Source organism: Budorcas taxicolor, chromosome 1, assembly GCF_023091745.1.
Source record: "Budorcas taxicolor isolate Tak-1 chromosome 1, Takin1.1, whole genome shotgun sequence".
NCBI classification, from domain to species: domain Eukaryota; kingdom Metazoa; phylum Chordata; class Mammalia; order Artiodactyla; family Bovidae; genus Budorcas; species Budorcas taxicolor.
The window spans coordinates 146,019,402-146,047,392 of NC_068910.1; the positions used below are offsets into that span (position 1 = coordinate 146,019,402).

General features: G+C 38.5%; 1 protein-coding gene across 1 annotated transcript in view; it reads right to left on the minus strand.

The window, feature by feature from the left end:
- Positions 1-2,022: 2,022 nt before the first annotated feature.
- The window catches only part of SENP2 (SUMO specific peptidase 2), a 35,313-nt gene continuing 9,344 nt past the window's right edge, over positions 2,023-27,991 (minus strand). Inside the window, exons 6-17 of the mRNA XM_052660998.1 lie at positions 24,824-24,992; positions 22,989-23,092; positions 21,667-21,761; positions 21,037-21,088; positions 20,163-20,226; positions 18,034-18,210; positions 16,385-16,516; positions 14,940-15,143; positions 13,799-13,878; positions 10,053-10,137; positions 5,086-5,181; positions 2,023-3,345 (exon numbers count right to left, since the gene is read on the minus strand). Of these exons, the coding sequence (XP_052516958.1) occupies positions 3,283-3,345; positions 5,086-5,181; positions 10,053-10,137; positions 13,799-13,878; positions 14,940-15,143; positions 16,385-16,516; positions 18,034-18,210; positions 20,163-20,226; positions 21,037-21,088; positions 21,667-21,761; positions 22,989-23,092; positions 24,824-24,992 (1,321 nt within the window). The 3' untranslated portion in view covers positions 2,023-3,282. The remainder of the gene's footprint in view (positions 3,346-5,085; positions 5,182-10,052; positions 10,138-13,798; positions 13,879-14,939; positions 15,144-16,384; positions 16,517-18,033; positions 18,211-20,162; positions 20,227-21,036; positions 21,089-21,666; positions 21,762-22,988; positions 23,093-24,823; positions 24,993-27,991) is intronic.

Consider the following 27,991-nt stretch of genomic DNA (forward strand, 5'->3'; position numbering starts at 1 on the left):
GCAGCAAAAATAAATTAACAAATTAGTAATAGAAAGAAAACTATCATGTAGTAAAGATAATATTTTTTATAAAACTTTTGTGTCCATATATAATCACATAAAATATATGCATGTGTGTACTGGTCACAATATAAAATACATTTATTGCTATGGGTTGCAATCAAAATATTTTGAAACCCACTAAATTAAAGAGATGAACTTATTGGTAAACAGATGAAGTCAGCACGTATTTCAAACACCCAAACCCTTCTTGTATATATCAGGTAAATTTTTAAAAAATCAAAGCAATACAGCCACATAGATCCCCAACTTACAAACAAGTACCAAAAATCTGTTTGAATATTGGGTACCTAGAGCTTTTCTTAAAGAAACTATCCTAAAGAGATTAAGTTCCCAACTAGTTCACAAAAGCCAGTTTAAACAGTAGCTTAACTATAGTACTAAGGTTATTATAAACCTAAATTTCTCCATCGTATTTATTTATTTGTATCTGAGGTTCAATGTAACTCCAAGGATACATTCTCCCTGCACCCACACCTTGGTCTGAGCACCAAATAACTCCTCACAGTGCAGGCAAACATCCACCATTCAACATGGCTTTCCCCACATTGTGCTGAGGATCTGAGGACAGAAAGGTGAGAAGCTCTAATATCCTCAAGTAATTGAGGTACAATATAGGGCTTTCCAAACATCTTCCACATGTCCCCACTCTCCTTCTAGCTCAAAGGTCAAAGAAAGACATTTATTCACCAGTGGTTGTTTTTTTCCCCTGTTTATTACTCTTTAGGAGAGACTGCCTACTAAAAAAAGAACAATGGTGGGAATTCCCCTGGTGATCCAGTGATTACAACTCCATGCTTCCACTGCAAGGGGCACGGATTCAACCCCTGGGTGGGAAACTAAGACCCTGCAAGCCACATGGCATGCCAAAACAAAAACAATGTTTCACTCCACCTTTCTTTCAGACCCCCAAGCTGCTGGAATGCATGAATGAATGAATAAATAAATAAATAAATAAATACACACACACCTCACTGACTTTAATGCTAATAATGTGGTACTGATAATTAGCTGGCTGCTTTCCTCAAACTGTTTAGATATTATTCCCAGGACTTCCCTGGAGTCCAATAGTTAAAACTCTACACTTCCAACGCAGGGGATACAGATTTGATCCATGGTTGGGGAACTAAGTAAGGTACCACATGCTGCATGGTGTAGCCAAAAAAGAAAAGAATAGAATTCTATTACCTACAAGTTTCCATACTGAGAGAAATGTCAGTGTCTAGAGGAGCATGGCTTGTGGTATCTCCTGTTAAATTCAGAAACTCAGGGTTAAGTAGAATGGCATTCTTCAACTTGACTCTGTTCTCATCAATTTATGTCCTGGGAGATTAAGAGCTATCCTGAAGAATCACATTAATGGAAATATCAGTGAATGTTGCTCTAAGAAGCCACTCCAAATACTTGTAATACAAATACATTAGCCCCCAGCATCACTCATTTGCGGTGCCATTCCTAACAGGATTTACCCCACATGCAGCAAATCTTAACCAAGGCTCTAAATTTCCAGGTGAAACCTACTAGTGTCAAGTGGGAACCAAGTGTTCAGCGTATTGCTCACCCAGTACCACTCTGGCCTTTTTTGGCTGTGCCAGCTGCCTGATCCCAATTCTCACTGACACAGTTCCAGCAGCCTCAGGAAAGGAATGGAGGCTGCAAGAAGGGTTCTCTGAACAGCCACAGCTTGAGAGAGACAGCCCAACTGGCTCCCTCTTTCATCATCCCCTAAGCACACGTCCTCTAGTTTGACCACCAGGTAGGCACAGCAGTTTCAATCCGTACCACCGGCCCCACATCCTATACCAAGACTTTTACACGTCTCAGGGAAAACGACCTACAAGAATATGCCTCTGCAACAACTGGCACCCAATTTTTCCGGTTTGACCTCTTCCTTTTGTGAACTAGGTCAAGTGTGGGAAGTAGGGGAAGGGTTAGAAATCATTTCAGCGTATACTTTTCAGGTTCTGCCAGACAACCTTTTATTACATCAAAAAAGCAACACTAGGCACTAGATTTTGCAAAATATGTTCTGACCAACTCTAAATTTCCTGAAATTAAATATGCATAACCACTGTAAGGTTTTTAATGAACAAAACAGTTAAATACAAACTTTCATATGCAAAATAGATTACTGTAGAACTGGCAACCTCAGAACCAAGTACTAAATTTTCTTGCACAGATTTCAGTAGGGTGGAATGGGGAGATGTAAATGCTAATGAGTATAAAACTTAATTTTGACTTCATATAAAGAAAAAAAAAACATTGAGAAAAAACAGCTTTAAATTGAATAGTATCCTTTGAAATCAACAGCTCAGGCCAGCCCTTACATATCTGAGGTTAATACACAACCAGATTTGGGATCAAAATGAAGATTTAGGATCAAAATGAAGATTTAGGGTTTACAATGACTTCAAATCCAGTTTTAAGAGTAGCCAAGTCACCTCATTTCCAGAAAGGGAAGTCTCTTTAGGATGACTCCAACACTCTTCTGCAGACACTTAGCTGGCCAGAGTTCCTGGGCCATAGTCCCACTTTTCCACGACACCATGCCAATGCTGTAGTGTGGACTTCCTCTGAAAGGCAACCAGAGCCCTACACCACGGTGCCTCTCCTGGCACTGTCAAGCCTCAAAAGAATGAAGACCTCCTGCTTCAAGTCGGCAGTTACTGCTCTAGCTGCAGAGGTTAATTAACTCTTCCTTCTTCCCCCCACTGACTTCCCTCAGGATCTTTAGCAGGGAATGGCAGCTTGATCAGCATTGCTTTCAGAAATAAATAGTTCAAACAAGTAATTTAGAGTTAACTTTAAAAGAGCAGCAGAAAACAGCCACTGCCCATCATGTTTGCAAATGAGTGAGTGAATGAATACACGTGAACAAACACAAAGAAAAAACAAATCATAAAATAAAATCTGCACTTCCCACGTTCATAGGGAAAAAAAAAAATCTTTAAAAAAAAGTATTAATTAGCATATGTTCTTGTGTGGGTTGATAGTCCAGGGCTCTGAGCAGGCACAGCCTTATAAACAGGGTTGCAAGCAGCCCGCTGCACACCAAGTCAGGACCAGGGTGCAGAGAGAGGCCTTCATGCACTTCTGACAGCTCAGTACCTATGAGAGAACAGAGGTGATGCAGGGACTTCTTAACCCACAATGCATGAGGTATATGGAAACGTCCATCCATGAAAGAACCACCAGCAGCTGGAGAGACGGGGCGGGGCATTCTCACAGCAACTGCTGATGAAGGATTTCCCACACCATCTTCTTCCGGAACAGAGGCATCTGGTGCTGCAGACAATCCACAAGCAACATATCCATCACATGTGAAAGTGCCAGGGCATCAACAACCATTAGGTGTAGGATGTAAATAAAGTAGGATGACTGTGTTCTTTATGTAAGCCTTGACTGTGCTACCCCTTGGTACATTTATAGAGCCATAAAAAAAGGTTTATAATATGTACTACTGTATGCATCATAAGCATTTTTACATGTTAAGGAAAATCAAAGCAGGATGCAGAATTATATAAGCGTCCAATAACAGCTTCGTAACAAAAACGTGTACCAAAAAGGGAAACAGCTAAGTGGTAGCACAAAAAGTAACTTTTTTACTTATCTGTATTTTCAAACGATTCTAAAATGGACGTTTTTTGCTTTCTTATGAGAAAAACATGAACTCTATTTAAATACAGAAAAAACAAGCCTATAAGTTTCTGCTATACCAAGTGTTTTCCATTGCAAATTCTGTTCAAATAGCAACTTCTCGCCTTCAAATCTCAAGTCAAATAATAAATAACTCCTTGTTACTTAGAGGACTTCCTGGTAGCTCAGATGGTAAAAGTGTCTACCTACAATGCGGGAGACCCGGGTTCAATCACTGGGTTGGAAGATCTCTTTAGACACATCAAAAAATGAAATCTTTGGCTTAACATTCTGCTTTAACTGATAATCATCACATGGGCCAACTTTCAAAGCAAAAACAAGCAAGACAAATCCAAAATCACCTATGACTCTTCTGATGAAATCAGAAGTCTATACCCTTGAGGTACTCCTGGTGTTTCATTATAATTATCTGGATATACCATTTTCCTATAAAATAGTGTGGAGAGGCCTAAAAAGTCTTAACACATGGATTTGTAAATTATTTTAATAGCTCAAAACATGTAGTAAAAATATTGCACATTTATTCTTAATAAAACTGCTGAAGTTAACCAACTGTATCAATTCAGCATGGGATCCTTAGTTAGTGCATTCTGTTCAAAAAACTGGAATGGGATTAATATTAGTCCTATTATTCAATATGTACAATGTGGTAGCTATCAAAATAAGGTCTGTTAAAGCAAACTATTTTTTAAAGGAGGTTGTCCTTTGTTGGAAAAAGACTGAGAATCCACTATTACTAACATAAATTCTCAACAGTTCCCAACATACTTGAATTTCCACTCAAATGCAGAGCTATAGAGAACCAAAAATTATCAGAATAGAAGGGAAAAGAAGCATTCATAGCTCTGTCTTAAACATGCAGCTTAAGTTCTCATGAGGCCTGATTTCTCCATGCTATTAAATATTCTAATATGCCTCCTTCTTTGGGTAAAAGTATCAGTAATACTCAAGAACTAGTCAACACTGGAGTTCAGAGATATGAGAATTGTCCCACTGGTCACCAACGACTAGGATAAAAGAATATACAGTGACAAACCTGATGTTAGCAAGAGCAGGACTATGGCCAAGGTTTACAGCAAGAATAGTAGCACAGCTACCATGATTAAGAGTTTAATGCTCAGAGGTTAAAGCGTCTGCCTGGAATGCCAGAGACCTGGGATCGATCCCTGGTTCGGGAAGATCCCCTGGAGAAGGAAATGGCAACCCACTCCAGTACTCTTGCCTGGAGAATACCATGGAGGGAGGAGCCTGATAGGCTTCAGTCCATGGGGTCACAAAGAGTGGGACAGGACTAAGCGACTTCACTTTCACTTTCAAACAAGGTAAACTCAGTAACAAGTAAATGGATAAGGAGGGGTCTTCACTTACCTGAGTAAATGTGATAGGTTTATCCCTGGAGATATAATCTGCATATTTACAAGTAAACATTCCACAATCACTCCCATTCAACTGTTGAGGAATCTCCTAAAATTACAAAAAAAGAAGAGAGGAAGGGGTGAAATTTCATCAAATACAAACTCCTTTTTGACTTTTCCAAAACATTACTGTGGATAAACAATATTATAAAGGTAAATGTTCAATCTGGTATTATACAAACACACAGACACACACACACACACAATCAGTCTTTATGTGGTATAAAAACTCAACCCACGATATGGTGTATGTGACCCACATAGAAAATGTTTTTTAGGAGGAAAGAGAAAAGCAAAGTGAGAATTCCATCTCTCACCTCTCATATAAACCAAAGTGAAAGAAGATTTATTACCAAGAACAGGAATTCTAGTCAGAACTGTTTCAGGGGAATTTATAAATATTGAAAAGAGCTAAGGGTGGCTCAATTAGAAATATGCTTACAATACAACTAACCTATTTCAGCACTGCAGAGTTTGACTTCTCTTTCCTAGCCAGAAAACTAAGACTACTAGTCAGTCAGTCTATCCCATCAGGAAGCTTCCATAAGCCTCTTATCCTTCTCCATAAGAGGGAGAATGTTTACAGACTGAAAACCACAGTCACAGAAAACTAACCAATCTGATCACATGGACCACAGCCTTGTCCAACTCATTGAAACTATGAGCCATACTATGTGGGGCCACCCAAGACGGAGGGGTCATGATGGAGAGTTCTGACAAAATGTGGTCCATTGGAGAAGGGAATGGCAAACCACTTCAGTATTCCTGCCTTGAGAACCCCATGAACAGTATGAAAAGGCAGAAAGGCAGGAAACTGAAAGAGGAACTCCCCAGGCCGGTAGGTGCCCAATATGCTACTGGAGATCAGTGAAGAAACAACTCCAGAAAGAATGAAGAGACAGAGTCAAAGAAAAAACAACACCCAGTTGTGGATGTGACTGGTGATGGAAGTAAGGTCCGATGCTGTAAAGAGCAACATTGCACAGGAACCTGGAATGTTAGGTCCGTAAATCAAGGCAAATTGGAAGTGATCAAACAGGAGATGGCAAGTGGGAACATCAACATTTTAGGAATCAGCAAACTAAAATGGACTGGAATGGGTGAATTTAACTCAGATGACCATTATATCTACTACTGTGGGCAAAAATCCCTTAGAAGAAATGGAGTAGCCATCATAGTCAACAAGAGACCGAAACGCAGTACTTGGATGCAATCTCAAAAACGACAGAATGATCTCTGTTCGTTTCCAAGACAAACCATTCAATATCACAGTTATCCAAGTCTATGCCCCAACCAGTAATGCTGAAGAAGCTGAAGTTGAATGGTTCTATGAAGACCTACAAGACCTTCTAGAACTAACATCCAAAAAAGATGTCCTTTTTATTTTAGGGGACTGGAATGCAAAAGTAGGAAGTCAAGAAACACCTGGAGTAACAGGCAAATTTGGCCTTGGAATACGGAATGAGGCAGGGCAAAGGCTAACAGAGTTTTGCCAAGAGAACACACTGGTCAAAGCAAACACCTTCTTCCAACGACTCTACACATGGACATCACCAGATGGTCAACACCAAAATCAGACTGATTATATTCTTTGCATCCAAAGATGGAGAAGCTCTATACAGTCAGCAAAAACAAGACTGGGAGCTGACTGTGGCTCAGATCATGAACTCCTTATTGCCAAATTCAGACTTAAATTGAAGAAAGCAGGGAAAACCACTAGACCATTCAGGTATGACCTAAGTCAAATCCCTAACATTTATACAGTGGAAGTGAGACATAGATTTCAGGGACTAGATCTGATAGAGTGCTTGAAGAACTATGGATGGAGGTTCGTGACATTGTACAGGAGACAAGGAGCAAGACCATCCCCATGGAAAAGAAATGCAAAACAGCAAAATGGCTGTCTGAGGAGGTCTTACAAATAGCTGTGAAGCAAAAAGCAAAGGAGAAAAGGAAAAATATACCCATTTGAATGCAGAGTTCCAAAGAATAGCAGGGAGAGATAAGAAAGCCTTCCTCAGTGACCAGTGCAAACAAATAGAGGACCAATACAATACTGTAAAGTAGGAAAGAAAAAAAAGAAAGAAATAGAGGAAAACAACAGAATGGGAAAGACTAGAGATCTCTTCAAGAAAATTAGAGATACCAAGGTAACATGTCATGCAAAGATGGGCTCAATAAAGGACAGAAATGGTATGGACCTAACAGAATCAGAAGATATTAAGAGATGGCAGGAATACACAGAAGAACTATATGAAAAAGGATCTTAACAACCCAAATAATCACAAGGTGTCATCACTCACTTAGAGCCAGACATCCTAGAATGTGAAGTCAAGTGGGCCTTAGGAAGCATTACGACAAACAAAGCTAGTGGAGGTGATGGAATTCCAGTTGGGTTATTTCAAACCCTAAAAGATGATGGTTGTGAAAGTACTGCACTCAATATGCCAGCAAATTTGGAAAACTCAGCAGTGACCACAGGACTAGAAAAGGTAGTTTTCATTCCAATCCCTAAGAAAGGGAATGCCAAAGAATGCTCAAACTACCACACAATTACACTCATCTCACACACTAGTACAGTAATGCTCAAAGTTCTCCAAGCCAGGCTGCAACAGTACGTGAACCATGAACTTCCAGACGTTCAAGCTGGATTTAGAAAAGACAGAGGAACCAGAGATAAAATTGCCAACAACATCCACTGGATCATCAAAAAAGCAAGAAATTTCCAGAAAAACATCTATTTCTGCTTTACTGACTATGCCAAAGCCGTTGACTGTGTAGATCACAATAAACTGTGGAAAATTCCGCAAGAGATACCAGAATACCAGACCACCTGACCTGCCTCTCAAGAAACCTGTATGCAAGTCAAGAAGCAACAGTTAGAACTGGACATGGAACAACAGACTGGTTCCAAATAGGAAAAGGAGTGCATCAAGGTTGTATATCATCACCGTGCTTAGTTAACTTAAATGCAGAGTACATCATGAGAAACGCTGGGCTGGAGGAAGCACAAGCTGGAATCAAGATTGCCGGGAGAAATCTCAATAACCTCAGATATGCAGATGACACCACCCTTATGGCAGAAAAGTGAAGAGGAACTAAAAAACCTCTTGATGAAAGTGAAAAGAGGAGAGTGAAAAAGTTGGCTTAAAGCTCATCATTCAGAAAACTAAGATCATGGAATCCAGTCCCATCACTTCATGGCAAATAGTTGGGGAAACAGTGGAAAGAGTGGCAGACTTTATATATATATAACGGAAAGTTATAACCAACCTAGACAGCATATTAAAGAGCAGAGACATTACTTTGTCAACAAAGGTCTGTAAGGCTATGGTTTTTCCAGCAGTCATGGTTGGATGTGAGAGTTGGACTATAAAGAAAGGTGAGCACCAAAGAATTGATTTTTTGGAACTGTGGTGTTGGAGAAGACTTTTGAGAGTCCCTTGGACTGCAAGGAGATCAAACCATTCAATTCTAAAGGAAATGAGTCCTGAATATTCACTGGAAGGACTGATGTTGAAGCTGAAACTCCAATACTTAGGCCACCTGATGCAAAGAGCTGACTCACTGGAAAAGACCCTGATGCTGGGAAAGATTGAAGGTAGGAGAAGGGGACGACAGAGGATGAGATGGTTGGATGGCATCACAGACTCAATGGAAATGAGCTTGACTAAACTCTGTCAGTTGGTGATGGACAGGGAGCCCTGGCGTGCTGCAGTCCATGGGGTTGCAAAGAGTCGGACATGACTGAGCGACCGAACTAAACTGAACTGCTTTGGACACCGATAGCTGCAAGCAGGAGAAGAAAAAGCCTCTTGAAAGGCTTTAACCAGTCAGGAAATCTTGTCTTAAGAGCACAGTTCTGTCCTGAAAAAAACAAAAGAGCTTACAGCTTGCAAGCACAACTCAAGGGCATCATAAACCAAAGGTGCTGGATTCCAAGCCAGGTGAAGCAAACTCACACATTTCCAAATTCATGTTGCCCTAATGCTGCCCAGCCCCTTACATATTTTGTCAGTTATAAGGAGCACAGGAGTATAAGCATAAGGAGAATAAGAGTATAAGTGAGTCTAATTCCACTGCTGGAAAACATACTAGATGACAACTCAATTTGGATTTAAAGAAATACAAATTATTATTGTAAAAAGGAAAAGGCTGAAAATGCAAACACATAGCAGGTACCTCAAACTTTTCTCCTGAGCCCAGCATCTCTCACAGAATGCAGAGAACTACAGATTCCACTACAGAGAATTTGTCTTATGACATTTTCCATTCCAGAACACAATTATTATTCCTAACAAACTCTTTTCGGTGCTCTCCTCAGGAGATTTCAGTACTTACTCTTCTAGTTATTCAACTTAGAAATGAAACTGCTTTTGGATAAAGAGAACTGAGCCATCACACATAGATTAGGGCTAAAATTGAACTCATGTAGCTTACTTTAAAAAGGAGCCATTAGGACTGAACGATGTATGCAGTTTTAAACCTGGAATGAGATTCAAATCTGACAAGATTCAATGCACATTCACAAATAGCATGCCTGATTGTTGAGGACTCACAGCATTGAACCCTTAAGATATATATATACAAATTTCTCAGGTAAGTTTTGAACAGGAACTTGAAGATCCCATTAATGCCAACCAAGAAAAGTATCTGACTTGAATCTTTTTATCTTCTTCAATTTTTGAGTCACCCTAACAGATATTTAACATTTATAATTAAGAAACAAGATCAAGGCTTAAAAGCAAACATCTTGGTTAAGTGAATTTCTAAAGACTTAGAAGTAGATCATTCTTAGGACATACACCTCAGGAGAATGAATGCATAAGGATGAATAAGGGGAGGAACAAAGCCAAGTCAAAATTATGTTACTGACAAGAAATGCAACAAAGTATTTGAAATACAAAGATCATCACTCACCTGTGGCTTCATGCTGTAGTGGGTCCACTCTAAAAGATTCAGGTCAATATTTCTTTTGGTCTTACTTTCATCCTGTAAATACTGACTGAAAAAACAGCAAAGACATATATTGATGAATCCCTGTGGACAGTTAGTATTCTAATTACAAAGACACCGTGATGTTTAACAGAGTGCCATTCTCAAATCCACCCGTTAGATTTTTAAAATATGATTGTTTTTGGCTTTTTACGTTTTACTTTGTTTTGTTTCTGATTATAAAAATTATATAAGGTTATATTTTAAAAGTTAAAACATAGTATGTAAAATGTAAAAGACCTCATAATAACCACTCTGGAAATATTTTTTATTAATGATTTGCTGTTTGTCTTCTAGTTCGCTCCTCCACTCCATTTTAAAGCACACATTTTATTCTAATGAAAGAAAAAAGTACTTCATTTAAAACTTACTTTTACTCACTAATAATAGATACATTAAAACAAGACAACTAGCCTGGAAGCTTTAAAAGGAAAAAAAAAGGCACTGCCATAGGAAACAAAAAAAGGCAGGCTAGTCTAAACTAAAAGAGACTAAAGAGACATTAAGTACGTGCATGAACCCTGACTGACTTCCTGGATTAGGGGAAAAGAGCTGTAAGATATCTGATGGTATCAGAACACGACTCTTATTATTACACATCATGTATGTGCACGTGTGCTCAGTCATGCCCAATTCTCTGTGGCCCCATGGACAGGGAAAATCCCTGTCCATGGGATTTTTCCAGGCAAGGATACTGGAGTGGGTTGCCAATTTCCTTCTCCAGGGGATCTTCCCAACCCAGGAATCAAATCCACATGTTCTGCATCTCTTGCACTGGCAGGCAGCTTCTCTACCACTGCGCTACCTGGGAAGTTCATATTACACATTCAGTTCAGTTCAGTTCAGTCGCTCAGTCGTGTTCGACTCTTTGCGACCCCATGAATTGCAGCACGCTAGGCCTCCCTGTCCATCACCAACTCCCGGAGTTCACTCAGACTCACGTCCAACGAGTCAGTGATGCCATCCAGCCATCTCATCCTCTGTCGTCCCCTTTTCCTCCTGCCCCCAATCCCTCCCAGCATCAGGGTCTTTTCCAATGAGTCAACTCTTCTCATGAGTTGGCTAAAGTACTGGAGTTTCAGCTTTAGCATCATTTCTTCCAAGGAAATCCCAGGGCTAATCTCCTTTAGAATGGACTGGTTGGATCTCCTTGCAGTCCAAGGGACTCTCAAGAGTCTTCTCCAACACCACAGTTCAAAAGCATCAATTCTTCGGCACTCAGCCTTCTTCACAGTCCAACTTTCACATCCATACATGACCACTGGAAAAACCATAGCCTTGACTAGACGGACCTTAGTCAGCAAAGTAATGTCTCTGCTTTGGAATATGCAATCTAGGTTGGTCATAACTTTTCTTCCAAGGAGTAAATGTCTTTTAATTTCACAGCTGCAGTTACCATCTGCAGTGATTTTGGAGCCCCCCAAAATAAAGTCTGACACTGTTTCCACTGTTTCCCCATCTATTTCCCATGAAGTGATGGGACCAGATGCCATGATCTTCGTTTTCTGAATGATGAGCTTTAAGCCAACTTTTTCACTCTCCTCTTTTACCTTCATCAAGAGGCTTTTCAGTTCCTCCTCACTTTCTGCCATAAGGGTGGTGTCATCTGCATATCTGAGGTTATTGAGATTTCTCCCAGCAATCTTGATTCCAGCTTGTGTTTCTTCCAGTCCAGCGTTTCTCATGATGTACTCTGCATGTGAGTTAAATAAGCAGGGTGACAATATACAGCCTTGATGCACTCCTTTTCCTATTTGGAACCAGTCTGTTGTTCCATGTCCAGTTCTAACTGTTGCTTCTTGACCTGCATACAGGTTTCTCAAGAGGCAGGTCAGGTGGTCTGATATTCCCATCTCTCTCAGAATTTTCCACAGTTTATTGTGATCCACACAGTCAAAGGCTTTGGCATAGTTAATCAAGCAGAAATAGATGTTTTTCTGGAACTCTCTTGCTTTTTCCATGATCCAGCGGATGTTGGCAATTTGATCTCTGGTTCCTCTGCCTTTTCTAAAACCAGCTTGAACATCAGGAAGTTCACGGTTCACATATTGTTGAAGCCTGGCTTGGAGAATTTTAAGCATTACTTTGCTAGCATGTGAGATGAGTGCAATTGTGCGGCAGTTTGAGCATTCTTTGGCATTGCCTTTCTTTGGGATTGGAATGAAAACTGACCTTTTCCAGTCACTAATATTACACATTAGTGATTGTCAATTTTCTGAAGTGTGATAATAGCATGTGGTTATGTAAGAGAATTTCCTCATTCCTAGGTGATTATACACTTAAGTACTGAGAGCAACTTAGTTTTATCCAAATGGCCAAAGGGATATCAAATTTAACCTAGGCATCTCTGTTCTCACGCTAACCTGCATGTAAGATGTAAGTGCTAATAGGGCGTATGCTCTACATGGGAGCAGCAATATCACTCCCAAAGAGGTGAAAACTGGTTCTGAGAAGGTAGCAATCTAAAGCTTAACCCAAAAACCAAAAAAGTCTATTCATTATTTTCTCTTGTCACGGGAAAATTTAAAAAAAAAAATTGGACTGGGGAAGTGTTCACGAAAAAAATAGAAAAGCTGGACTAAAGGCATCAGGAAAGGGAGGGGGCCTCAGATGCCCAAAGCAGCTGAACTCTTTACATATTACAAAAAAGACAGAGGGGGAACAAAAGTATGAATGTTATAAAAGGTCTTTTTTGTATCCTGTTATAAGCAACATATAAAATTTTGCTGTATGAATCTAATGAAAACATTTTTAAGTATGTGGTATGTGTACATGTATGTGCACATGTATGTATGTATACACATTTTACATACATCTTAAGCAGAAAAGACTAGGAGATAACTGCTTTATAGACAATTTGGTGTATCTTATGATTTTTAAAATTTTTTAAAACTTCCCTACATTTTTTATTCTTTTGGGTATTTTATTCAACACCCATATAACAAGGATCTTTATACTAAATAATATAACAAAGAACTGATTACTGTTAACAACTTTTCTTCGTATCATTCATTTAACAAGTTCCTTACTAAAGTATCCTTATTAAAATTAAAACCTGGAATCTGCATTTGCTTCCAGTGACCATAAGGGGTTCAAAATAGACTCATTTCACTGCTTTGCCTCCTCCCTGTGAAATTCTTAACTTATTCTTATCTTATTCACAGCTAATAGGTGGCTATGCTTTAAAGGCAGGTTTCTAGCAATTATTATTGAAATAGCTGTCTACAAACCATATGTTTAACTTAAAAATTACCTCCAGATTCTAAGAGATGAACCCAACTATCATGGAAAGCACAGGGAAATGAATTGAGTGGGCTTAAGAAATTGACAGAACTAATTCTCCCCAGCTGACGGCTCTTTACAACATTCAGAATAGTGTATGAACCCCAGAGAAATCTAATTCAAATCACAGGATTCAAACAGGATATATTTTACATATGACAAATTTGTTTTCAAGGATGCAATTATATAATATTTCTCAGTAAAGATCTGATTTGGGGGTTATTTTTAGACAAAAAGACAGATGCAAGTCAAGTCCTGAACAATAGAGAAGCCAGCCCTCACTATACATTAGACTACAGTACACCAGAGCTTCCAAGGATTAAACAGAAGAAAGACCACATAACGAAGGGCATACTGAGGCAACAGTGAAGCTTTCAGCCTTTACTTACAGGAGAATCTCACAGATCCTGTGGCCTTTTTGTCCCATAGAATCCAGATATTTAAGACACCTTTTTCTTAGGTCTATAGCCTATAATGGAAAAAATGCAACATCCAGAAACAACCATAAGAAGGAGAATTTTATTTCTAAAAAGAAAAGCATCTTTTAAACATCAATATATGTACCAACATGAGTGGATTTCTAAGACACGTTTTTCATAAAATATCACAGATGACATGAGCTCCAGGCGTATAAAATTATATTTTCCTATTCCTACAGAAAGGCCTAGAAACTTATTCCTCAAAACATTAGTGGTCCTCTCAGAGTGATGAGCTGCATTCTAGGGGTTTTGGGGGGGGTTTGCCTTTTTCTTTATACTTGTACAATAAACCTGTTATCATCTTCTAAACCAAAGTAATATAATAACCCATGTGTACTAAAACTCTTTTCTACTAAAACTGAAAGCTCCTCCACTACACAGACTCTTAAAGCTTTCAAAACTGTTCAATAAAGAACTACGATGTGACACTGCAGAGTATGCCTTTAACATAGACTACTGGACTCTCAGTGGACAGAAAAAGGTCATCTTCATTACAGGCACACTTCATTTTATGTCTTTGACAGATAAGGTAGTTCTCACAAATTGAAGGTTGGTGGCAACCCTGCATTGAGCGAATCTATCAGTGTCATTTTTCTAACACTGAAGTGTTAACAGGAAGTGTCTATTTGCTCACTTCACGTCTCTGTGTCATATCTTGGTAATTCTTCACAACATTTCAAACTTTTCATCATTACTATACTTGTTACAGTGATCTGTGAACAGTGGTCTTAGATGCTACTATTGTGAAAAGATTACAGCTCACTGAAGGCTCAGGTGATGGTTAGCACAAAAAGTATTTATTGATAAAGTATTTTTTAATTAGGTATATGCACTGGTTTTTAGATATGATCCTACTGCAGACTTAACAGACTACAGTGTAAACATAACTTTTATAAGCACTGGGAAACCAAGAAATTGATGTGACTCACTTTACTGAGATATTTGCTTTACAGTGGTGGCCTGTAACCAAGCCTGGAATATTACTGAGGTATTCCTGCTTTTAACAAAACAGTCATTATCCAAACTCCAACAGTTAAGCCTCTCAACTTACCACCAGGCTCCAATGTACCTTCCGATGAATAGGCACCAGAATAAGTTCCTGTTCAAAGAGACTGACCCCTTTGGTCCATCTTTTCACTGCTTGGTAACCCCCAGACTTTAATTTCGGATAGAAGAAAGTACTGAATGCATAAAGTGCTGGATACCCTTGCCTTTTATTTCTTTCCACCAGGAGATTCATGTAAAAATTAATGACCTGTAACACCAAGAGAGTAAACATTGGAATATGGCAAGTATATTATCAAAACTCAATTTCTACTTGAGTAGGATGAATTAGAAATAAGAAACCAAGGGAAGGGACAGAAGATAAAAGGGTTATCTACAACAGAAGATGGAAAGTAAAAAATGATCAGTGCAAAATGGGAGGGATTAAGAAGGAATGAGACTGTACTTCTGAGGTATATGAATAAGAGAGCCACGAGAAAGAACTCAAGGAGAAATTCTGCAATAACTAAAAGGTGTATGTAACTACACCACACATAAAACATGTGGAAATATTAACTGAAAGTGAATTTTACATAAATTATACCTCAATTTTTAAAAACTCACTGGAAGGAAATACACCAAAACAATAGTTATTTTGTTTGCTTTTGAGTTGTGCCATTTTTTGTTTTCATAAAAATATATAATTTTAATCATTTTAATTGAAATATAGTTGATTTACAATGTTTCAGATGTACAGCAAAGTGATTCAGTTCCACATACATATATTCTTTTTCAGATTCTTTTCCATTATAGATTATTACAGGAGAGCTGTGCCACTTTTGAATGATAATATTGTTCCTTCACTTTTCCTATATTTTCTAAATTTTTATAATAAACATATTATATTTGTAATATGAAACAGAAATGTTCTAATTTTATAAGAATGTGTTTATATGTCATGAGTCATGACAAGAGGGAAGGAAGGCAAAGGGAAAAAATGCAGGGGGCTGCATGGCTGGCTGGCTGGGTACAGGATCAACTAGAAAACTGGCAAGAACTAAGCTTTAGCCGAAGACGTAAGGATACAAGGCCATTAGGCAAATGTTTATACTTATCACTCAAATGAAATAAACACATAGTGCATATAGAGTGATCAAAATATTTATTATTGAAAAAAATAAAATGGCTCCTATAAGAATTCATCTAAAATAAATGATCACTTGTCTGCTTCCTTCCATTTATCAGTTGCACCCAGGGTTCATAAAAATGTCACTAATAAATGAAGATGTAGATGAAACAAAGCAGAGGCAGAAGAGGGAAACATCGCTAATTAAAGGCAGCAAACAATCAGAATTAACTATCTTTTCAAGGTTTAAGATGTTTTTGTTTTAGGTAAACTAAAGCTGCCTTAGCAATCCCTCCTGTGTAGAAACCACGATGTTATAGGTAGAAAAGAGTTAACCATAATGGTAGTCCAAGGAGTAAAAAAAAAGAAAAAAAAAGACAACTTACTTCATCATTGAGCCAGTGATAGTTCCTCAAGGTCTGGATATCTCCTCGAGTGATTCGTAATTTGAAAGCACTACTTAGGATCTCATCCTGTGGGCCATGGCCTAGAGCATTACTGATTTCCTTTTCCATGTCCTGAATTATAAAGTCCAGAGGTTGTTACTTTAATAAAGAACCATTATCAGATACTGGAAGTCTGAGATTGAAAAAAGCTTTTCATCCCTGTAATACTTGACCCTTAAGAAAAACTATCAAAGACCTACTAAATTAAAAGATAAAAAGATTTTAATTCAGGACCACAAAGCAGTCTTACTAACAGTTATAAGAAATGCCAGCCCAATTATTAGCTGCTAGAAAAAGTTATTGGGTAAAAGTGTTTGAAGTATAGTCTCAATTATCCTACTACCATTTATTGAGCACTATGAGCCAAACACGTGCCAGATGCTTGAAGTGCTTCATTAATCCCTATCTGTGGGGAAAGTACTGTCACCATTTTATAGAAGAGGTAAACCTCAGAATTTTGGTTACATGCAGAGCCATATGATGATTAAAAAACAGAGCCAAGATTTGAACCCAGAAGTGTCTAACTCCTGAACTTTCTTCTCGTTTCACAACACTATAAAAGCATTTTCATACTTTCCTTAACTGTCTCCTGAACCTTGATTTTAAAAAAATCAAAGTAATAAAATTAGGGCATCAAAGAGATCATTCTATCCATTTCTGATGTGCAGAGAATAAGCAGAAAATAGAAAACTAGGCAGCAGTCTAGCAACTGAGTCCTTATTAAATAGATGGCATCATTTTTCTAAAGAATTACACAGATAAACATAAATTTATGCTATAAGCCTGAATCTACAAACCAACTAGAAACTTTCATCCAAATATTTTCACTTCTGCTTCCTCTACCACTATACACAGTTTTGCAACTTCATGGATCTTTCTCTCCACCTGCATGCCCAATACATAATAAGTGCTCAATAGATAATCACCGAATAGGACACTGGCTAAGACAACAATGGAGGAGTCAAAATGTGGGCTCACTTTTAAAATGAGAATTTTTAAGTTAACCTTTCATTTCCTTGTTTTCTATAAGCTTCTACTTATTTGTTGTACAATGATCAATGAAAGAGGCATTTTAGAGAACCATAATCACTTAACAAACATTGCAATGAAGGAGAGTTCCCTGGCAGTCCAGCACTTTCACTACCAGAGTCTCAGTTCCAATGCTGGTTGAGGAACTGGTATCCCATAAGCTGTGCAGCATGGCCAAAAATAAGTAAATAAAATAAAACGTTAAAAAGACAAAAACAAAAAAACTGCAACAAATCTCTTTGTAGTGTCAAACTCATACTACGAAACTCAAAATACTTTAAGCTTAGAAAAAGAATCTACAAAGAATCCATTATATTCCAAGATGTGTGACAATTCTGTCCACTCACATTTGCTGAAATTAATCTAACCCCTTAGGCCACTTGTACAGATCACTAATGATCAGTGTAGCAAGTAACTGACCTGCCCTTGGGCCTGATTTCCTTCACACATACATTCCCTAGCCTGGAGAAACTCCTCAAGACAAAACATGCACTCAAGCCTTGAATAACTAAGGTTATTTAAAAACATGCCTCTTATTTGATTAACACCAGAAACAATACCTCTGTAAGTTCAAGAAGATCATCTGTCCTTTTATCCCTTTCTTTGTTTGAGCAATTTTTTTCTTTTGTCTCAAGTATTGACATTTTCCTCCTGAGTAAGCCATTGCTTCCACTGCCCAGGCGGAGTCGGGCTGACACTTCTTCAGACAGGTCGGGTTCCAGCTGAAATCCCCTCCTCTGGTTAAAAAAATTCCCATATTCTATTGACATGTTTGATACTTGTACACATACACATACATAACACATGAAATATAAAACAGCACCATTATTTTGAAAGAAAAGAGAATTAGTAAATCCCCAAATGAGTAAAGTACAAAAAGCGTTATCTGCCTGTCCTTACAAGAGGGAAAGAAAACTTCAAGACCTAAGGTTCACAACAAGACACCTGAATTATAAATCATGAATCAGAACATTCATCATTTTCCCAGGAGGTAGCAAGAAAATTTGGAGAAGGCAACGGCCACCCACTCCAGTACTCTTGCCTGGAGAATCCCATGGATGGAGGAGCCTGGTAGGCTGCAGTCCATGGGGTCGCAAAGAGTGAGACACAACTGAGCAACTTCACTTTCACTTTTCACTTTCATGCATTGGAGAAGGAAATGGCAACCCACTCCAGTGTTCTTGCATGAAGAATCCCAGGGACGGAGGAGCCTGCTGGGCTGCTGTCTATGGGGTCGCACAGAGTCAGATACAACTGAAGCGACTTAGCCGCAGCAGCAGCAAGAAAATTATTTTCACTTCTCTTATTTCAATTAGAAATAATATAGTCAAAAGATATATTGAAAAACTTTAAAAGAGCAAAATATATGACCCTTAATCCTATCACTCAAAATAAACCACGGGTGGACTTCCGTGGTGATCCAGTGGTTTTAAGAATCCATCTGCCAATGCGTGGGACATGGGTTCGAATTCTGGTTCAGGAAGATCCGACATACCTCAGGGCAGCTAAGCCCCTGTGCCACAACTACTGAGCCCATGCTCCAGAGCCTGTGAGCCACAACTACTGAAGCCTAAGCACCCTAGAGCCTTGCTCTGCAACAAGAGAAGTCACCACAATAAGCCTGCACACCAGAGCACCAGAACTAGAGTAGGCCCCGCTCATTGCATCTAGAGAAAGCCAACACACAGCAACGAAGACATAGCATAGCTAAAAATAAATAATAAAAATTGCATATTAAAAAAAACCCAAAACGAACATAAAAATAAACCACTGCTATTTTTACAGGTAAACTTGTTCTTAGTATAAAAACAGTGGACTGGTTCAAAATTGGGAAAGGAATACGTCAAGGCTGTATATTGTCACCCTGCTTATTTAACTTATATGCAGAGTACAACATGTGAAATGCTGGGCTCGATGAAGCAGAAGCTGGAATCAAGTTTTTACAGGAAGAAATATCAATAACCTCAGTTATGCAGGTGACACCACCCTTATGGTAGAAAGTGAGGAGGAACTAAAGAGCCTCTTGATGAAGGTGAAAGAGCAGAGTGAAAAAGCTGCCTTAAAACTCAACATTTGTAAGAAGATTTGTAATAGTTTCAAGTAAATATGAAATCTTGAATCTGAAAAGTCCTGAACAAATATTTTCCTAAAGATGTATGGGCTTCCCTCCCAGGTGGCGTTAGTGATAAAGAACTCGCCTGCCATGCAGGAGACATAAGAGACGAAGATTCAATCCCTGAGTCCAGAAGATCCCCTGGAGGAGGGCATGACAACCCACTCCAGTATTCCTGCCTGGAGAATCCCATGAACAGAGGAGCCTGGAGGGCTACAGTCCATGGGGTCGCAAAGAGGCGGGGACATGACTGAAGCAACTTAATGCACACAGCACAAAGATGTACGGTTTTAAAACAGAATCTCTGAAAGAAGCCAGGCAACACAGATAAGGGCTAAGATGGAGCCAAGTTGGTCTCTCTCACAAAGGTGGCTACTGCAGAGATAAAAATCTGGCAACTCAGAAGAAAGCCAAAGGTGTGTATCTTCAATGCTTGTTGCTTTTTCAAGAAAAATAATGGAATTAGCAATTAAAGTAACAAATATTATCTTTCTTATTTTTCATGGGCACCAAAATTTTAATGTAAGTCACGTGAAAGAAGCAAAGGCATAAAATTTAACTAAGGTTTCTACTTACACATTCATTTTCTAGTCTGATTCCAACTGTCTTTTCTGTATCAGAAATTTTCCCCTTTGAACACCTGAGGGAAAAAACTGAGAAATTACAGACTGGATGATTTTAATCTGGTACATGTTAAACTAGTTTTAGAAATAAGATTTAATAATTAGTAACAAATATTGCCGTGAGTTTATATAGTCCTCTAAACCAAAAGTTAGCAAAATTTTTCCAAAAAGGATCAGCTCATAAATATCTTAGGCTTTGCAGGTCTTATGGTTTCTGTCATATCATCTCAACTTTGTTTTCAATCAGCCCTAAGCAGCATGTAAATGAATGAGCATGACTGTGTCCAATAAAAATGTACTTACAAACAGGTAGACCAGATTTGGTCCATGGGCCACAATTTACCATACTCTGCTATAAATGGACCAGCATCTAAAATCCTAAGGCACACAGAACTGCCTTCACTGTTCATATACTTGAGATGCTAATCACTAGAACTATCCACCACACTCACAGTCTTATCTCAGCAGCACTCACTGATGCCTCCCAACCCCTAATGTCTAGGAGAGAAGGGCACCATCCCAAGCTAGGGTGGGCATCTTACACAAGAGCTACTTATATACCCACATATGCTGACTGACTGCCAGAGCTGAGAAGAGTTCACAGTTTCACAGATGTGGTTACTCTTAAATACAGTTTATAAAGTAAGAAAATAATGTCAGGGACTTTCCTTGCAGTCCAGTGGTTAAGACTCCACGCTTCCACTGAAGGGGTCACGGGTTCAATACCTGGGTGGGGAAGTAAGATCCCACAAGCCGTGCAGTGCGGCCAAAAAAAGAAAGAAAGAAAATATGTCAAAAGAGAAGTTAGAATAAACCGAACAGTGTACCTCTTTTCACTTCTCACTGAACACAGAGGTCCCCTTGTTTCAACAACTCTATCTGTGAGAATGGTAAAAAAAAAAAAAAAAAAAAGTGTTTCCTTCGTTAATCAATCATATAGCTAGCATTTCACCTTACAGTCCCCGAAGTATGAAGACACTCATTTACACTGAAATGCTAAAATGGATTCCAAAGACATTAGTGTTTATACAAATTAAGTTGCTAAAAAATGTTGCATAAATCTTTCTCCTTTACATATAGTCTTTAGTGTAAACTGGCTAACATCTGCTTATTTAGTAAGCTATCACTTAGTGTTATTTAGTGAATAGCAAGTGGAAGAAAACAAGGATATTAATATAGGAATACAACAAAACTAATTTTAGGCTCACAAAATATATGCTACAATATAGGAGCTAGGAAGAGCAATCAAGAGGTTATTTTATAGATCAGCTTTAACTTGAAACAGCTTTCTTACTAAACTACTAGTACTGGGTAAGTCAACAGCCTGGGGTCTAACAATGTTTTAAAATTTGGTACACCATCTTTCACTAGAACTAGCCATTTTTCAATTTTATATGCTTTTGAACTAAGTTCAACATATTAAGGGTATTAAGATAGGGCTAAATCTGGGAACTCACATTGCTTTGGAACAAACTGAGTTGTTCTGACTCCATGACTTTGCTCTTCCCCCCAGCCTTTGGTCTTTAACGTGTCCATCTGACTTCTTTGAGAACTTAGAAACACAAAAAGTGAAGATCAGACATAAAAGGAAAATCTACTGTAAGTATTCACTGTCTCTACCTGGCAAACTTCTCCAGATGAGAGTTACTGATTACCCTGAAAGGTCAACTCACAAGAGAGAGATCACAATACAGTATCATCTGAGACCAGGATGAAAGGAGTCTGATCCTGATTCTAATATTCCAGCCAAGATACCTAACCTCCAATTTCTCTACCATACAACTGGATGTCTTCAATGCCCAAAGCCACCTTGACTGAAAAATCTCAGAATGATAATACCCAAGTTAAAAAATGAAAGATTTTAAATGATATACTGAAGTGCATCCCAAAACAACACATTAAAAGCCAAATGACAAAACCAATAGTTCACACTGCTGCTTCCAACAGTGGCTAGTCAAAATGGAAAAAAACACGAACATTCTGACTGACTAAACTGAGCATTTTTAAGTTCACAACCAAAGTTAAAATTTCCAAACAATCCCTTGTTATTTCTGCAATCAACAAGCTAGACAGTCTTGTGACTTCTTCAACTTATTGTTACATAATCTCTGGGATCCCCCTCTGTGTATTCTCACACCACTTACTAGAATTATCAAGTAGACTTCAATCCTGAGCTCACATAATCTTTGTCCCCTTTTTACAGAGAAATAAAAGGCCAGACATCAATTCCTTCTACCATTCTCAACTACTTGGTGGACTCAGCACATTTAAGTAACATGCAGTCTTACAAGAAACATTTCTTATGACATGGGGTGACTTTAGTCTTATCTGCAGAGTGGAGAGTTTCCAACTGTGCTAAGATCCATCCACTAAGATGCCTTAGGGACAATGTGTCTTTGGAGGCAGTGGCGAGAGGAATAAGGGGAGGTAAGGGAGGAAAAAGCAGGGGAGAAGAGGAGGAGAAAGGAAGACAGAGATTGTGAGAAATGTGTGTGTTAGGGAGGCTGGAAAAAACGCTCTGCTCCCTGGGAATCCAACTTCAACCAATGATTTCACTTTTCTATATCAGAGTTTCATGTAACAGTTCACTTGAACAAAGGACTCTAAAGCAAACAGAAAATTATATTTTGTAAAACCACTGTTCTGTATAATCCATCACTAGATACAATGTTCAAATTATAGGGCTCCTGCTCTCAGTATTAATCTCTTTTTTCAACAAGCCCTTCCCAACAATCCCCTCTCCAAAAATAAGAAACAAAGTTGTCTTGAGAGTCTTTACCTTTGATGAGTTGAAGTTATAGGAGAAACAGAGTTTCCATGACCACCTTCTTTAAGTCGCTCCAATAACCTCTGGTATTTCTCTCTTTCTTCTTTTTGAACACCCTAAGGGAAAGAAAGCATTTAGATAACTACTAGCACATCAAACCTATAATTAAATCATAAACAAAGACTAAGAGGTCAAATGCAGCTCATGAATGTTTCATTCACCAGCACATTCTTTTTTTTTTTTTATCTCAGTGCTCTTTTAACTCCTTTAATTTTACTTACCAATTTTATAACTTGAAAAGAGAAATCCCCCCCCCCCCCAAAATCTGGCCCCTTTCGAAACACTGTATTAACAAACAAGAACTGTTGGTGAGCTATTCAGCCCATTTCACTCATTTCTATTATCTGCTGGACCCTGATAGCACATGAGTTTTTGATAGTGGGACTGGATTAACCATAAAAAAAAAGCTCAGCACAAATAATCCATTTGCATATTCAGAACATTCAACTTCCAAAATGGAACTGGTCTTACCAAAGACACCAATGACCCTCTATGGCCAGATCTAATAAACACTCTTTCAGCCCTTCTGTCACTTGACCTCTCCAGCTTCTCACCTTGCTACCCTCACCTTGCCTTCCTGGACAATAAATTCTCCTGATCTCTTAAAGACTATCTTTTCAGTCTCCAGTGAAGATTTCTTCTTCTTCCTGCCTTTAACTGTTAAGTTAAAGGTTCTGCAGATTCTGCAGATTTTCTCTTCTCACACTACATGCTCTGAGTAATCTCTTCAACTCCCTTGATTTATCCAACACCAATATGCAGAAGATTCATACATGTGTCCCTAGCCCAGTCTTCTTCTCAAAACTCCCATCACACATATGTAGGGGCCTAAGGGGTATGTCTGCTTGCATGTTCCACAAGCGCTTTAACCTCCAAAGCTGAAGTCATCATCTCCCCCTAAATACCTAGGGTATCTTGGCACAAACTTATCCAAGATCAAAATCTGGGACTCAGGTTCTTCCATCTAAACTTATACCACACTTAACCAATAAAGAAGTCCTTGATAATATTACCTCACAATATTTCTAGAATACAGCCTGTATATCCCCATATCTTCTCAGTCCCTGAATTCTCATCTAGGAGATATTAAAGCACTTTAATACCTCAGTCCATTGCTTTCGCTGCCTACATTTTTTCTGACTACAACATTTAATGTATAAGCTCCTAGAGAACAGAGACCATATTTCATTCAATTTCGAACTGCTGGGACCCAAATAAGTATTTCTTTGATGAACTAAGTTAAGTGGTTGAAAAAACCATTTAGCAAATTACAATAGGTGATGGTCTAGGGGAAATACCAGAGACAGGAATAGTTCTAAACTCTCCCAAAGTAAGTGCAGACTTCAAGAAGGAAAGGAAGATTGCTGATGAACACATCACACTAAGTGCCCTGAAAACCTAAGGAAGAAACAGACATGTACACCATTTACATTCCTTATTTAATCACAGTTATTACAGCTTATGAAAGAAACAAGTTAGAATAATTCAGGCATCTAAAAACAACGAAATCTATAATCATATCTTTTCCTAACATGATTACTTTTCCTTTCTTCTACCTGAAAATTGATTAAATTACAGTATGTATAGAATATCTCTAGAAAGATACATAGAAGTATCAAACAGGAGCCAGATACAGGAGGGAGAGTGGGAAATGTACAGTCCCTGTACATCCTTTTGAATGGATCCTTATATCTTTTGAATTCTGTACCACAGAATATATATTATTTATTGCCACCGACCCCCAATTCCTAAAATTACTTTAAAGAGATCACGGTAAAAGGGCTTACCTCCTCCACAGTACAATGAGGACGCCTCAGACCCTTGCCACCCTCTTCAGAAATCATCTCTGTTACAACCTGCTCCTGAGGCTTCCACATTAAAGAACTCTCTGGATTGCCTTTGTTGTGGCGACGGCCACCTGGTCTTCTAGTATAGCCTTCTGAGCTCAAAGTAAAACTGAGAAAAGTAAGAAAAGAAAAAAACAGTTACTCCCAAACTGCTTAAATTGCTGGCGTTTAAGCTCCAGGCCATCCTGTGATTAAGCTGTCTCAGGTTAAGCTTGCTCCTGACAACTACGGTTCACAAAAATCAGATCTCTGGAGCAGAGGGCACCACAGAATTCTGTGATGGAATGTCTATTAAATGTAAATGTCAACTAAAATTAAGATGAGCCACCAGGGCTGCCACATGAAAGCCTTTGCCTTCTTCCTCTTGCCCAGTTTTCCAACTCCAAATCTGGCTTCAGCTCCATACCCTCCTCTGGTACTGCACTTTTCCTTTAGTCATTTGGCACCACTGCAATTAAGTACTGGTGTGGCTCAGAGGTTAAAGCGCCTGCCTGCAATGTGGGAGACCTGGGTTCGATCCCTGGGTTGGGAAGATCCCCTGGAGAAGGAAATGGCAACCCACTCCAGTATTCTTGTCTGGAGAATGCCATGGACGGAGGAGGTTGGTGAGCTAGAGTCCACGGGTCGGAAGAGTCGGACACGACTGAGCGACTTCACTTTCACTTTCACTTGTGATTGTTTAATGTCTGCAACCCACACTAAACTTTAAACTCCATGAAGACAGAGATTTCATCCTTTCACCACTGTATCCTGGTACATGAGATAAGTCAAAAGGCACTCTCATCAGCGTCTACTGAATAGCAAACTAATAAACAATAAATTAATAAATGCTAAAGAATCAGAAGCTATGGAACCCCCACCCAGTCACTGTTGCTGGTTGACAGACCTTGCCTCTCCTGACATTACGAATAATGGAACAAACTGACATCATACCACTCCTGATATGGTATTTAACAAAGGACATAACAGGGACCTCGTTGGCAGTCCAATGGTTAAGACACCGAGCTCCCACTGCAAGGGGCATAGGCTTGATCCCTGGTTGGGGAACTAAGATCCCACATGCTTGATGGCAGGGCCAAAAAAAAAAGAAAGGACACTATATCATGTAGGCAGTATCTTTACCAAAAAAAATTTGCATGATCTTAAATCATGAGAAAATGTCAGACAAGATTAAGAGAGATTCTATAAAAGCAATGCTTTGTACTCTTTAAAAATATTCACGCTATTACAAAGAGAGGCTGAGGGGTTGTTCTACATTAAAGGAGATCAAAGAGACACGAAAATTAAATATAATACATGATCTTGCCCTGAATTGTGGGCCAGAAAAAAAATCTCTGTAATAGAGAAATTTAAATAAGATTATATAATAGTATTACATCAATGTTAAATTTTCTGACTTTGGTAATCTAGGATTATATAAGTCAATGTCCTCATTCTTAGAAATAAACAGTCAAGTACTTATGATTAAAGGGGTATGAGTCTAAGATGTACTCTCAAATGAATCAGGAAAAAAATATTATGTACATATAGCACAGAATGATAAACCAAACTGGCAGAATGGTAACAACTGGTGGGTCTAGGTCAAATCTATTCACCTACAGAGTTTCAGAATACATGAAGCTAAAACTAACATAACTGGATAGGAGCAATAATCAAGTCCACAATTACAGCACAAAACATCAACACTATATTCATCAATCATCAATAAAGTAGACCGAAAATCAATAAGACCTATCAACATTATCAGCAAAGTACCTGATATTTATAGAACACTCCACCAACACAATACACTCCACAATACACATTCTTCTCAATGCACACTGAATAACATCCAAACTAACATACTCTAGTATATCAACAAATGTTAACAGATTTATTTTTATTTTTCATATTTTGGCTGCACTGTACAGCATGCAGGATCTTAGTTTCCCAACCAGGGATGGAACTCATGCCACCTGCAGTGGAAGCACAGTTTTAATCACGGGACTGCCAGAGAAGTCCCAAATGTTAAAACATTTAAGAGAACTGACATCATACTACGTATATTCTCTGACCATATGAAGTTATACTAGAAATCAATAAAAGAAAAATATTGGGAAAGGCCCAAACATGTGGAAATTAAGCAATTCTAAATAATATTCTAAATAATTAAACTTTTAAACTTCTAAATAATCACAGGTTAAAGAGGAAGAGTACGAATGAAGAGTAAAATGAGGAGTATAGGCCTGCTGTTCTGTAGAATTAACTTTAATTTCAGCTTAACCAGTTTTCTTGTAATTACATTCAGATCGTTGATCTTTGCAGGAATACTACAGTAGGTGATGATGTCTGGCTCAGTGCAATGTATCTGGAGGCCAAGACATCAGTCTGCCCACAGTAGGTGATTTAAACTTTGTTCTTCTGGTTGTGGTGTCAGGCAGGTTTCTCCATCAAACTTCTACTTACTACTTCCAGCTCAACTGATGATCCCTGTATAAATCAGTTATTACTGTGACAGTTACAAGACGGTGATTTTCTAATTCCATCATTCCCTCTATTATTATTAGTTGGCATCCAACTTAAAGGTCTTTTCCTCTCACATTATGTATTTATTTATTAACACATCTATATTCCTGTCAAATAAAGATGAAATGAATAAAATTTGATGCTTAACTGTCCCTAAATTTTGAAGCATCCTTTAATTGCTAGCACAAGATGTTCCATGATCATTTTTTACTCTCTCTCCTAACCGACCCTGGGATCGAACCTGGGTCTTCCGCATTGCAGGCAGATGTTTTACCATCTGAGCCGCCAGGGAAGTCTCCTAACCCTATAATCAGCCATTTATCCAAGTCCAGGGAGCCTTACTTTTTAAAGTTAGTGTCTCATTTTCAAACATGAGTGGATAGCCAGGGATTATCAGGTATTTGAAAGGTATAAGAAAGGTAAGACCAAAATAAACCAAAGTGGGAGGAGGAATTCAAAGGAAGCAGGCAAAACAAGGAGAAGCAATTTTAAAATAATTAACAACTAAAAAGGATAAAAGTTACTGCATCTTTGTAATAAGAACTCAATGCTTGGAGAAAGAAAAAGTCATGGGGAGTACAGAGGGGGAGGATGCTTACAAAT